We start from the raw sequence: 14,101 nt of genomic DNA, 5'->3' as shown, positions 1-14,101 counted from the left end.
AACAGCACCTCATTTCCTGAAACTTGAGACCTATGGTTAATGAATGTATCCAACAGAAATTTAATATTTTCAAAGTCACTTAAATCCATTAAGCTAAAGACAGATTTGAGACTAATGCAGAGTTGCAATTGCAGCATCATTCACTTCTATTCTCTCTTGCTCCTACTTAGCTCATTTAAATGTAAAATTATCTGGAACCTTGTTCAAAGCAGAGGCAAGACAACATTCTGCACAAATTGAATTTTTATTTGTTTCCTTTACAGCATTGGGAAATGCATGAGGACCACAACAGAAATGGCTCAGCAGGGGACCAGAAGCCCCGAGCCCCCCTTTGGCAATGCATTACTTCCGTCAGTAGTTCAGTTCACAGTATAGATCAGAGATTTAGTTTTTTAAAAAAAAGACAAAAAAAAAAAAGCACCCTAGAGATTCTTCCAACCATGGACAAAGTCAACTCTAGGCAGGAGTTGCCATGAAATTAGTTGCTCTCCGCCTTCTTCTCCTGATCAATAGCTGGAAAAAAAAGAAATTAAACTCAGATCAGAACTTTGGCTCAATTTAGAGAACAGGTGGGCAAGATGAAGAACCTGGCAGGTTCCTTACTTTCTTTTGTGGGGAGTGTGTTCTTCACTGCTGTATCAGTCTTCTTCAACTTGCTCTTGTCGAAGGAGGCAACCTCCCTGAAGTCTGGTTTCTCTTCCATTTCAGTTAATCTAAGAAGAGAAAAGTTTCATTTAACACCAGTCCATTCATTTACAACAGACTCTTACATCATCCCTACCAAATGACTGTAATCACAAGTCATCCAGCCCTATTCACACACCGCACTCTTTCACCAATACCCAATCCTCCATTTTGTGGCCACTCCCCCTCACTCCTTAACCTTCACTCACCCCCACCCCCTCTTCCTCCCCAACCCTCCAACTTCACTCCCCCTCCCCCCCCTCCCCTCTCCCTCCCCACTCCCCACTCCATCCCCCCTCCCCTCTCCCCACTCCATCCCCCCTCCCCTCTCCCCACTCCATCCCCCCTCCCTCTCCCCACTCCATCCCCTCTCCCCACTCCATCCCCCCTCCCCTCTCCCCACTCCATCCCCCCTCCCCCCTCCCCACTCCATCCCCCCTCCCCACTCCATCCCCCCTCCCCACTCCATCCCCCCTCCCCACTCCATCCCCCCTCCCCACTCCATCCCCCCTCCCCTCTCCCCACTCCATCCCCCCTCCCCTCTCCCCACTCCATCCCCCCTCCCCTCTCCCCTCTCCATCCCCCCTCCCCTCTCCATCCCCCCTCCCCTCTCCATCCCCCCTCCCCTCTCCACCCCCCCTCCCCTCTCCATCCCCCCTCCCCACTCCATCCCCTCTCCCCACTCCATCCCCCCTCCCCTCTCCCCACTCCATCCCCCCCTCCCCTCTCCCCACTCCATCCCCCCTCCCCTCTCCCCACTCCATCCCCCCTCCCCTCTCCCCACTCCATCCCCCCTCCCCTCTCCCCACTCCATCCCCCCTCCCCTCTCCCCACTCCATCCCCCCTCCCCACTCCATCCCCCCTCCCCACTCCATCCCCCCTCCCCTCTCCCCACTCCATCCCCCCTCCCCTCTCCCCACTCCATCCCCCCTCCCCTCTCCCCTCTCCATCCCCCTCCCCTCTCCATCACCCTCCCCATCCCCCTCTCCATCACCCTCCCCTCTCCATCACCCCTTCCTCTATCCCAACCTCCATCTCCCCATAATGGATGTGGACTCTCCACACACGGAGAGACTATGCAGGAATTTCCCAGACAAAGGCAGCGGGCAGACCGGGCTCCGAGCAGCAGCTGGCTCTCCCTCGCCCGGAGATTCCACAGTTTATCAATGGAGCAGTTTGCTCCCCGGTTCGGCCACGATGCCGATGATGCTGTAGAGCGGGCGACGGCAGCGCCGCCTTACCCGGTGTCTCGCAGCTTCAAACACTCTCCACGGCTCTTCGAGCGCTCAATCCACGAACAATAGCGACCGTCGCCGCCTAATTCCTTTTATATAGGCCCCGCCCTCTCCGGGCACCACCCCTTTCCCAGGCCCCGCTCGTAGCCCTCGCTCCGCCCCTCTTCCCTTATTTGGTCCGGAGCCAGTGACACTAGGCGAGGCAGTCGGTCTGATTTAATCAATGAACTCAGGCCAAGACAAAGAGGGAAGAGAGCAAAGCGAGAAATCTCCCAGCCGCTCCCTTGATCTGTTAACCTGAATAACAGCACAGGAGGCGGGGAGCAGGTCTCAGTAACAAAGATTAGGGATTTACTTTGCACCACTGTCAGGCAGTTTAGGGTATAAAAACAAAAAACTGCGGATGCTGGAAATCCAAAACAAAACCAGAATTACCTGGAAAAACTCAGCAGGTCTGGCAGCATCGGCGGAGAAGAAAAGAGTTGACGTTTCGAGTCCTCATGACCCTTCAACAGAACTAGGTGAATCCAAGGAAGGGGTGAATTATAAGCTGGTTTGGGTGGGGGAGAGACGTGGAAGGGGGGGGGAGAGAAGTGGAGGGGGGGGGAAGAAGTGGAGGGGGGGAGAAGTGGAGGGGGGAGAGAAAAGTGGAGGGGGAGAGAAGTGGAGGGGGTGGGAGAGAAGTGCAGGGGGGGTGGGAGAGAAGTGGAGGGGGGGAGAGAAGTGGGGGGGTGTGGTTGTAGGGACAAGCAAGCAGTGATAGAAGCAGATCATCAAAAGATGTCACAGACAACAGAACAAAAGAACACATAGGTGTTGAAGTTGGTGATATTATCTAAATGAATGTACTAATTAAGATTAGATGGTAGGGCACTCAAGGTATAGCTCTAGTGGGGGTGGGGGGAGCATAAAAGATTTAAAAATATTTAAAAATAATGGAATTGGGGGGAAAAGAAAAATATACAATTTATTGGAAAAAACAAAAGGAAGGAGGAAGAAACAGAAAGGGGGTGGGGATGGAGGAGGGAGTTCAAGACCTAAAGTTGTTGAATTCGATATTCAGTCCGGAAGGCTGTAAAGTGCCTAGTCGGAAGATGAGGTGCTGTTCCTCCAGTTTGCGTTGGGCTTCACTGGAACAATGCAGCATGCCAAGGACAGACATGTGGGCAAGAGACCAGGGTGGAGTGTTAAAATGGCAAGCAACAGGGAGGTTTGGGTCATTCTTGCGGACAGACCGCAGGTGTTCTGCAAAGCGGTCGCCCAGTTTACGTTTGGTCTCTGCAATGTAGAGGAGACCGCATTAGGAGCAACGAATACAGTAGACTAAGTTGGGGGAAATGCAAGTGAAATGCTGCTTCACTTGAAAGGAGTGTTTGGGCCCTTGGACGGTGAGGAGAGAGGAAGTGAAGGGGCAGGTGTTACATCTTTTACGTGGGCATGGGGAGGTGCCATAGGTGGGGGTTGAGGAGGAGGGGGTGATGGAGGAGTGGACCAGGGTGTCCCAGAGAGAACGATCCCTACGGAATGCCGATAAGGGGGGCGAAGGGAAGATGTGTTTGGTGGTGGCATCATGCTGGAGTTGGCGGAAATGGCAGAGGATGATCCTTTGAACGCGGAGGCTGGTGGGGTGGTAAGTGAGGACAAGGGGGACCCTATCATGTTTCTGGAAGGGAGGAGGAGGCGTGAGGGCGGATGCGCGGGAGATGGGCCAGACACAGTTGAGGGCCCTGTCAACGACCGTGGGTGGAAAACCTCAGTTAAGGAAGAAGGAGGACATGTCAGAGGAACTGTTTTTGAAGGTAGCATCATCAGAACAGATGTGATGGAGGCGAAGGAACTGAGAATGGGATGGAGTCCTTACAGGAAGCGGGGTGTGAGGAGCTGTAGTCGAGGTATCTGTGGGAGTCGGTAGGCTTGTAATGGATATTGGTGGACAGTCTATCACCAGAGATTGAGACAGAGAGGTCAAGGAAGGGAAGGGAAGTGTCAGAGATGGACCATGTGAAAATGATGGAGGGGTGGAGATTGGAAGCAAAATTAATAAATTTTTCCAAGTCCAGACGAGAGCATGAGGCAGCACCAGTAATCATCGATGTACCGGAGAAAGAGTTGTGGAAGGGGGCCGGAGTAGGACTGGAACAAGGAATGTTCCACATACCCCATAAAGAGACAGGCATAGCTGGGGCCCATGCGGGTACCCATAGCCACACCTTTTATTTGGAGGAAGTGAGAGGAGTTGAAGGAGAAATTGTTCAGTGTGAGAACAAGTTCAGGAGAGTAGTGGTGGATGGGGATTGTTCGAGCCTCTGTTCGAGGAAGAAGCTAAGGGCCCTCAGACCATCCTGGTGGGGGATGGAGGTGTAGAGGGATTGGACGTCCATGGTGAAGAGGAAGCGGTTGGGGCCATTGAACTGGAAATTGTTGATATGACGTAAGGTGTCAGAGGAATCATGGATGTAGGTGGGAAGGGACTGGACAAGCGGAGAGAGAAGGGAGTCAAGATAACAAGAAATGAGTTCCGTGGGGCAGGAGCAATCTGACACAATTGGTCTACCGGGACAGTTCTGTTTGTGGATTTGTGCCCTACCATCCATTCTTAATTAGCACATTCGTTTAGATAATATCACCAACTTCAACACCTATGTGTTCTTTTGTTCTTTTGTCTGTGACATCTTTTGATGATCTGCTTCTATCAACTGCTTGCTTGTCCCTACAACCACAGGGGCCCTGTCAACGACCGTGGGTGGAAAACCTCAGTTAAGGAAGAAGGAGGACATGTCAGAGGAACCCCTCCACTTCTCTTCCCCCACCCAACCACCAACCTCCCCCCCCCACCCCGCCAACACACCTTAAACCAGTTTATATTTCACCCTTTCCTTGGATTCACCTAGTTCTGTTGAAGGGTCATGAGGACTCGAAACGTCAACTCTTTTCTTCTCTGCCGATGCTGCCAGACCTGCTGAGTTTTTCCAGGTAATTCTGGTTTAGTTTAGGGTATAGTTTGTCCAGACACTGAGCATGACATTTTGATTTAGTTGGAAAGATTCCCTTTGTCTTTGCTGGCACTTGCTGCTTTTTTCAGACATATTTTAGTTCGATTGGCCCAGCCTACGTTTTGGGTACCCTAAAAGTGGCATTTGTGCTTCTCGTTTGGTGCATCCTAGTGTCACCTTCAAAAGGCTTTGAGAAGGTGCAGGAGAATCTCATTCATCCATGAAGCAAAGCCACAGATGAATCACTTGGTAAACGGTGAGGTATCAGCTTTGCAAAGAAAATTAGCACTAGGGGACTCCAAAAGACTTTTATGACCAGAGATAAAAAATATGAGGCATTTCAGCTTTGGTGGTGTAGAACTTTGCCTACTTAGCAACAAAAGTAGGCCTTTCAGCCCCTCCACCCTGTTCCACTACGCAAATAGATCGCGGTTGACCTGTATCTTAATTCCATTTACCAACAGTAGTTCTATATCCTTTCATTCCCTTGCCTAACAAAAATTGATCAATTTCAGTTTTGAAATGTTCAAATGACCAGCTTTTTGTGGGAGAGAGCCCAATATTTCTGATAACATTTATGTGGAAAAAGTGCTCCCTGACATCAGCTTTAAAAGAATGTATATCCGCTTGATTACACTCCATTAAATGCATAATTTTGCTCTACCTTCTCAAATCCTTTAGTCATCTTCAGCTTTTCAATTAGATTAGCCCTTAATTTCTATATCCAAAGAAATACAAACTATGTGTAACCTGTCCTAATAACATTATCATTTTAATCTTGGTACATGGAAATACAGTAGAATAAGATCATTCAGCACAGCCAGAGTATGTGCCACTCGAGATTCCGCCTGACTTTCCTCTATCGGCATAACTCTTCATTTCATTTTCTTTCGTATGCCTATTCAGCTTCCCCTTAAACACATCTATACTATTTGTCACAATCATTCTCCCTGTGGCAGTGAGTTCCACGTTCTCACCAGCAGAAGTTTCTTCCAAATTTGATTTCTTGATGTCTGTTTTACATTGATGGCCTTCAGTTTTGCTATCCTCACAAGTGGAAACATTTGCTCTGTGTCTACTTTATCGAAATCTTTGTAATTTTAAAGACCCTTATTAGATTACCCCTCGACCTCGTCTTTTCTGTTCATCCTTTATTGACAGGTACAAACTCGCATTTCTGGTTCAATCCCTGTAAATCTATTTTGCACCCTCTCCAGTGCCCCCATGTCCTTTTCATAATATGGCAACCAGAATTGTACATGGTACTCAAAGAATGGCCTAACCAAAGTTTGATACAAGTTTACTATAACTTCTCTACTTTTTTCCCTCTAAAAATAACACCTCCTACTTGGTTTATCTTTTTTAATGGCCTTGTTGCTACTTTTGGTGATTTTTGTATTTCTACACACTTTGTTCTTCTATCTCATTTAGATTTTTATTTTCCAAATAATATGGGACCTCCTTATTTTTCTTATTAAAATGTAATACTGCTCATTTATCTGTTTTGAAATTCATTGGCCAATTTTATTTTCATTCTGCAAGTTTATTATTGTCTTCTTATAATTTGTTGCCATTCCTCCTCAGTATTGACTATCTCCCCAATTTGGTATCATCTGCAAATTTCAAAATAGTGTTTTTACATATGAGCAAGGAGCAGGGGTAGGCTATTCAGCCCCTTGAGCCTGCTCCACCATTTAATAAGATCATGGCTGATCTGATTGTAACCTGAAATCTGCATCCCACCTATCCTCGAAAACCTATCGCCTCTTTGCTTGCCAAGAATCTATCCACCTCTGCCTTAAAAATATTCAAAGATTTTGCTTCCACCACCTTTACAGGATGAGTGTTCTAAAGACTCATGGCCCTCTAAGTGAAAAAAAATTGCCTCATCTCTGTTTTAAATGGGTAACCCCTTATTTTTAAACAGTGACCCCTAGTTCTAGATTCTTCCACAAGAGGAAACATCCTCTCCACATCCACCCTGTCAAGACCCCATATGATGTTATATGTTTCAATCAACTTCTACACTTTTAAACTCCAGCAGACAACTCACCCATTCCAGGTATTAGTCTGGTAAACCTACTCTGGAACTGCTTCCAATGTATTTACATCCTTTCTTAAATAAGGTGACCAATACTGTACACAGTACTCCAAATGTGATCTCACTAGTGCCGTGTACAACTGAAACATTTCCTCCCTACTTTTGTATTCAAGTCCCCTCACAATAAATTATAACATTGTATTAGCTTTCCCAATTGCCTGCTGTACTTGCATACTAACCTTTTGTGATTCATGTACTAGGATGCTCAGATCCCTCTGCACCTCAGAGCTCTGCAATCTCTCACCATTTAGATAATATACATCCCTTTTATTTTTCCTGCCAAAATGGACAATTTCAGATTTTCGCACATTATGCTCTATTTTCCAGATCTTTGCCCAGTCACTTAACCTATCTATATCTTTTTGTAGCCACCTTATGTCCTCTTCATAACTTACTTTCCTACCTATCTTTATGTCATCAGCAAATTTAGTAACCATCCCTTCAATCTCTTCATCAAAGTCATTTATATAAATTGTAAACAGCTGAGGTCCCAGCACTGATCCCTGTGGCACACCACTCGTTACATCTTGCCAATCTGAAAAAGGCCTATTTATGTCTACTCTCTGCTTAACCAGCCAATCTCCTATCCATGCCATTATGTTACCCCCTATACCATGGGCTTTTATTTTCCACAATAACCTTTGATGTGGCACTTTATCAAATGCCTTCTGGAAATCTAAGTACAGTACATCCACCAGTTCCCCTTTATCCACAGCACAAGCTCCTTCCTCAAAGAACTCCAATAAGTTGGTTAAACATGATTTCCCTTTCACAAAACCATGTTGACTCTGCCTGATAACCTTGAGCTTATTCAAGTGCCCTGCTATAATGTCCTTAATAATAGCTTCCAACATTTTCCCTACGATAGATGTTAAGCTAACTGGCCTGTAGTTTCCTGATTCCAAAGTCCAAATTGTAATATAAATTGTGAACCACAACACTGATCCTAGTGGGACCCCACTTTCCACCTTCTGCCACTTTGAACAACCATCCTCTACCCCTATTCTCTGCTTTCTGTTTTGAAGCCAGCTAGCTATCCATTCTGCTACTTATTCCCTAACTCAGCATGCTCTGATCTTACTCATTAGTTTAACACATGGCACCTTGTCAAACACCTTTTGGAAATCTAGATAAATTAAATCTACTGCATTACCCGCATGTAGCCTCCCTGTTATCTCATCAAAGAATTTAGTGAGATTAGTCAAGCAAAACTTTCCTGTTTGAAGTCCATGCCGACCATTCATTGTTACACATTTTGTTCCTAGATGTTTTTCTATTTACTCTTTTAGTATGGATTCCATTATTTATCCTACCACATGTTAAGATGACTGGTCCATAGTTCCCTGGACATTTTCTGCCTCTCTTAAATATAGATATTAAATGAGCTATCCACCAGTCCTCTGGCACCACACTATTTTCTAACTCATTAAATATGTGTAATAGTGCCTCAGCTGCCTCCTCCCTAGATTCTGGCACATCCCTGATTTCAATCGTGCTACCATTGATGGCTGTGCCTTCAGCTGCCTTCTGGGTCCCAGCTTTAGAATTCCTCCTTTCAGCCTCCCTGCCTCTCTCTCCTCCTTAAAATCCTCTTTGACCAAGCTGTCCTAATGTGTGTATGTGTGTCAAATCTTGTTTGATAATACTTCTGTAAGTGCCTTAGGGCATTTTATTATGTTAAAGATGCTACATAAATGCAATTCATGTTGTTATGGACCTAAGAAATCTATATGAGTATTTTCTGAATTACGAGGAGCTAGGAACTGTGGTTGAGTACAGTAGAGTGTTTCAGAGGTCCATATACAGGAATAACAAAAAATTAGTGGACAAAAAATAATTAACAGGCTAATGGAATGTCAGCCTTTAACTGAAGGGGCCGGCATACAAAGTGGTGGGAGTTATGCTGCAGTTGTATAAAGCTCTTGTTAGACCACATCAGACAGCTTTCAATGCAGAAGTCCTCCTCTGCACCATTGAGGATTTGGAGTGAAGAGTGTTGCATAGTTCAGTTCCATCAAATAGAATTTAAAGAAGCTTCACAGATTTCCAGGTCGTCTGCAATTTTTGCAGCCTATCAATGCATCATGTTTACCGACCATGGGAGGTTCCAGCCCTGTTTCACTATTTGAAAAGCCGATACCTTCAACTTCTGGCTTCCCTTCAGTTCCATGCTCCTGATCTTTGCTCACTCTGTGCTGAAAGGAACAGCAAGTCAGAGGATCTCCTCATGGGTCTGCTCCTTGGCCTGGCCAAGGTGGCCAGCCACAGGTCCTGGAGGGACAGAGCCCATGGGGGTAGTCACTCTGGCTGCCTTTCTCATTCCTGTGGCTTTGTCCATGCCTGACAGGTCCTGGAAAATGAGCAGGTGTCTGCCAGTACACTCAAGGCCAAACCGATGTGCGCCGCAGACACTGGAGTGCATAATGAATTATGTAAATAATAACTGGTTCCTCACAACGTATTACTTCCTCCTAGTTCCCCTGTTTCATTACAGACATTGTGCATTGCTGTACAGACAGTTTAATAGTAATTCCTCACATTTTATTTTTAACCACCTTTTTATGCTCCTGTTCTATGGTCCTATTTATTTCCTGGTCATTTATATCCTTCTTTAAGACCATAAGACGTAGGAGCAGAAGTAGGTAATTCAGCCCATTGAGTCTGCTCCTCCGTTCAATGAGATCTTGGCTGATCTGATAATTCTCAATTCCACTTTCCTGCCTTTTCCCCATAACCCTTGATTCCCTTACTGATTAAAAATTTGTCTATCCTAGCCTTGAATATACTTAACGACCCAGCCTCTACAGCCCTCTGCAGTAAAGAATTCCACAGATTCACTACCTTCTGAAAGAAGAAATTCCTCCTCATCTCCGTTTTAAATGGGTGATCCCTTACTCTGAGCTTATGCCCTCCGGTCCTAGACTCCCATATGGGGAAACAACCTCTCAGCATCAGTCCATACATTTACAACACAGACAAAGAAGTGGGTAGTGGTGAATACTGAGTTGGACACTCGCATCATCCCCCGCCAAATGACTGTAATCGCAAGTCATCCAATCTTATTCATGCTCCCTCCGCCACCACAATCCCTAACTCTCACCTCCCCACTCTTTCACCAACACCCCACCTCCCTTTCATGCCTACTCCCCCTCCCCTTCTCGTTCCCCCTCCCTTCTTAACCTTCACTCACCCCCTCTCCTTCTACTCCTTCACCCACACCTCCTCTCCTCCCAACCCTTCACCCACTCACCTCGCCTTCCACCCTCAACCCTTCACCCACTATCCTTTCCTACCCTCCATCCACCCTCCCCACTCCTTCATCCACCCTCTCGCACACCCACCCTCACTTCTCTCACCCTCCCTCATCTGACACCCCTCCACCCTCCATCCTTCCCCCCCACAACTTCTCTCCCCTTGCACCCCCCAACTTCTCATGCCCTCCACCCCCCTCCTCTTGCACCCGCCCCCACACTCCTCTCACTCCGACCCCTCCCCTCACTCCTCCCCCCGCCCTCCTTCCCCAACCTTCACCCTCTCTCCCCCAACCTCACCTGCCCACCCTCCTCCCCCTCCAATTAATAGCTAACCAGCATGAAACGTGCACTGCAGCACTCCGCACTGCTGGGGTGGGTGTGGGAGGAGCGCAAGCGCCAAGGATCAAGCATGTGCAGTAAAAGCTCCCTGAGGCACAGATCTGCCTTAGGAAGCTAAGATTTTTAACAATGAAAATAAAGATATATAAAATAATGAAAACATGTCCTCTCAAGTGACTCTGTCATGTTAAATAGGAGTGTAAGCAGTTTTTATTTAATTTAATCACTAGTCGAAACCTCATTCCGCCTATGGAAGAGATTTCGCCAAAAATGCAAAGGCTATTTGGCCTTTTTGCCCACCCCCAACTGAACAGTTGGACATGCAGCAAAAAGTTCTACTCAGTTAATTGATTAAGGGCCTTAATATGGCATTTAGTGAGTGCACAATGACGTCGGGATGCTTGCCCAACATCATCACGCATCATTTTACACTCATTCAGGTTGGGCGGCGCCAACCCGACAAGAAAAAAATTCTGGCCTATGAGTTCTTGCTCATGGCTACCTCTGCAATTTGATTTTCCCAGTCTGCATGAAGAAAAAGTCACCTATGTTTAATGTACTGCCTTTTTTACATGCCCTCATTAGCTCCCAATTTATTCCCTGTCCTACACTATACCTACTGTTAGGGGGCTTATAGACTACTCCCACCAGTGTCTTCTTCCCCTTATTATTTCTCCACCCATATGGATTCTACATCTTCCGATCCAAGATCTTTCCTTGCTATCGTACTTATTTTATCTCGTACTAACAAAGCTACCTCACCACCCTTTCCTTCTTGCCTTCGAAAATTCACATTCCCCGGAATAATTAGTTCCCAGCTTTGATCTCCTATCAACAATGTCTCCATAATGGCTATAAAATCATACTCATTAACCTTTATTTTTGCCGTTAATTCATTTATTTCATTCCGAATACCATGTGCATTTAAGTAAAGAGCCATCAATTTTGCCATTTTACCATTTTCTTCCCCCTTTGAGCCTATTTGCAGCTGTTTTTTATGTTTGTACATTCTGTCCCTTCCTGTCACACTCTGATATCATTTCCTGAATAGCTGCCCTTCAATGCTGCGATATCCTTTTACTTTGTAAACCTACATTACCCCTCTCCAGAACCCTCCCCCTCTCTATATAGTTTAATGCCCTCTCTACAGCCCTAGTTATTCAATTCGCTGGGACACTGGTCCCATCACGGTTCAAGTGAAGCCCATCACACTGGAACTGCTCGCTTCTACTCCAATACTGGTGCCACTGCCCCATGAACTGAAACTCATTCCTCCCACACCAATCTTTGAGCCACACCTTTAACTCCTTGACTTTATTTACCCTATGCCAGTTTGCTTATGCCTCAGGTAGTAATCCCGAGATTATTACCTTGGAGGTTCTGCTTTTTAATTTAGCTTCTAACTGTTCAAATTCTTTCAGCAGAACCTCCTTTCTAGTCTATCAATGTCATTGGTACCAACATGGATGACGACAACTGAATCTCTCCCCTCCCACTCCAAGTTCCTCTCCAGCCCTGAGGAGATGTCCTTAACCCTGGCACCAGGCAGGCAACACAATCTTCGGGACTCTCACTCACAGCCACACAGAGCAGTACCTATCCCTCTAATTATATTGTCACCTACCACTACTACGTTCCTATTTCCTTCTCCCAATTGAATGGCTCCTTATACCACGGTGCAGTGGTCAGTTCGCTCATCCTCCCTGCAGTCCCCGCTCTCATCCACAAAACTTGAAAGAACCTTGTAACTGTTGGACAATTGCAGGGGCCAAGGCTCCTCAAACACTACCCCAAGGGTCCCCATATCTGCGTCACCTGCAGTCACATGCTCCTGTCTCTGATCACAAATTTGAATGACATAGTCTGAGGGGAGTGACTGGCTCCGGGAGCAAAGTGTTCAGGTAATGTTCCCCCTCCCTGATGTGGTGCAATTTCTGCAGCTCAAACACCAGCTCCTCAACTCAGATCCAAAGTTCCTTGAGCTGCAAACACTTACTACAGATGTGGTCACTCTGGATCTCCTTGGTGTCCAGCAGTTCCCACATGCTGTATCAGCAACACATCACCTGTCCTGGCATCACGATCATCTTTTATTTACTTAATTAATTAATTATCATTCCTGCTCTTTACACGAAGAATCCACCACTCTTTACACTTTATTGTAATTATTTTTTACACCAGTATCGATCTTATACTTAACAAGCTATTGTTAAGGAAGAGAGAAAAAAAGACCTAAAGACAAATTAAAGACCTTACTTTTACTTGAAAGACTTTAGTTTAGTTATATGCTTTCCTTTCCTGTTTCATTTTTATTTAATTTTTTTGTCATTTCTTGCAGATGCCCCCTCCTATTTTACTAGTTTAAAGCCTTTCCCACCTCCCATGTTCCCTTTCTGCTAGAGATAGTTCCATTCTAGTTCAGGTGGAGCTCTTGTCAGTCCAGCTCCTTTCTGTTCCAGTGTTGGTGTCATTCTCACATGTAAAGGAACAATACTGCCAGCTATTGATTGTCAAAGGCACCATCTTTCAGATGAAACATTAAACTGAGGCACCACCTGTTCTCTCAGATGGATCTAAAATATCACTGCATTATTATGCAGAGCAGGGGATTTCTCCCCAGTGTCCTGGTCAATATTTATCCCTCAATAAACATCACTAAAACAGATTATCTGGTCATTATCACTTTGTTGTTTGTGACACCTTCTATGCACAAATTTGCTGCAGTGTTTACTATATTAGAACACTTTAAAAATACATCATTGGTTGTAAGACACATAGAGCAGGAGTTTACTGTTGGCGAGCGGGGGCAGGACCCGCTCGTCAATGCGTAAAATGACGTGGAATGACACTGGGCGGAACCTCCGACATCATCCCACCCCATTTAAATTTTCCGGAAGGCAGGGGCGCAGCAAAATCAGCCGTGGGTCCGACGACCTGTCAATGGCCACTTGAGGCCATTGACAGGATCAATTAAGCAATTAAAGGGCTTGCCTGTCCAACCTTAAGGTTGGCGGGTTGGCCAGGAGCCCCGGCGGCAACTAGAAAAAACATGAAACCTCATCCAGTGGCGGGATGAGTTTTCATGTAGGGTTTTAAAAATTGTAATGAAGTTGTTATGGAAATTATGAACATGTCCCAACTCATGTGACATTGTCACATGAGGGGACATGTAAGGGATTTTTTTTCTCTATTTTTAAAATTTTTAAAAGTTGAGGCGATCTCCCTGAGGCTACATGAGCGCATTCTTTCGTGCGCATGTGTGAAAGAGCGCACTCTCGATTTTAGGGCTTCCCCCCCACCTCCCCACCTGCACAGGGAGCGTATAGCACTTCTCAACGGACGTCACACTGGGAGGGCCTTAATTGGTCTGCCCACGTAAAATGGTGGTGTGGCCCGGATCAGGTCCACGCCCACCCGTGATTGGGTCAGCTTTGCCCGCCCCACAAACAGAAAATTCAGCTCATAGTTATATAAATGCAAGTTTTTTTCTCTCTT

The 14,101-nt window shown here is 46.1% G+C and overlaps 1 protein-coding gene across 1 annotated transcript; it reads right to left on the bottom strand.

Moving 5' to 3' along the window:
* Positions 1-228: 228 nt before the first annotated feature.
* LOC121277228 (thymosin beta-10) lies at positions 229-2,024 on the bottom strand. The gene is made up of 3 exons (XM_041186414.1): positions 1,926-2,024; positions 604-713; positions 229-513 (listed from the first exon to the last, which is right to left on the bottom strand). The coding sequence occupies exons 2-3, from the start codon at positions 701-703 to the stop codon at positions 479-481; spliced, it is 135 nt and encodes a 44-aa protein (XP_041042348.1). The 5' UTR covers positions 704-713; positions 1,926-2,024; the 3' UTR covers positions 229-478.
* Positions 2,025-14,101: the final 12,077 nt, after the last annotated feature.

Source organism: Carcharodon carcharias, chromosome 4 (genome assembly GCF_017639515.1).
Source record: "Carcharodon carcharias isolate sCarCar2 chromosome 4, sCarCar2.pri, whole genome shotgun sequence".
Classification (NCBI taxonomy): domain Eukaryota; kingdom Metazoa; phylum Chordata; class Chondrichthyes; order Lamniformes; family Lamnidae; genus Carcharodon; species Carcharodon carcharias.
The sequence above is the reverse complement of the archived record's forward strand: the minus strand, read 5'-3'. Positions and strand labels throughout refer to the sequence as shown.

Excerpts from the sequence above, each read along its gene's own strand:
- LOC121277228 (XM_041186414.1), bottom strand. The coding sequence starts at position 703 with ATGGAAGAGAAACCAGACTTCAGGGAGGTTGCCTCCTTCGACAAGAGC. Across the intron at positions 514-603 it reads CACACTCCCCACAAAAGAAA|CTATTGATCAGGAGAAGAAG; the intron begins GTAAGGAACCTG and ends TTTTTTTTCCAG.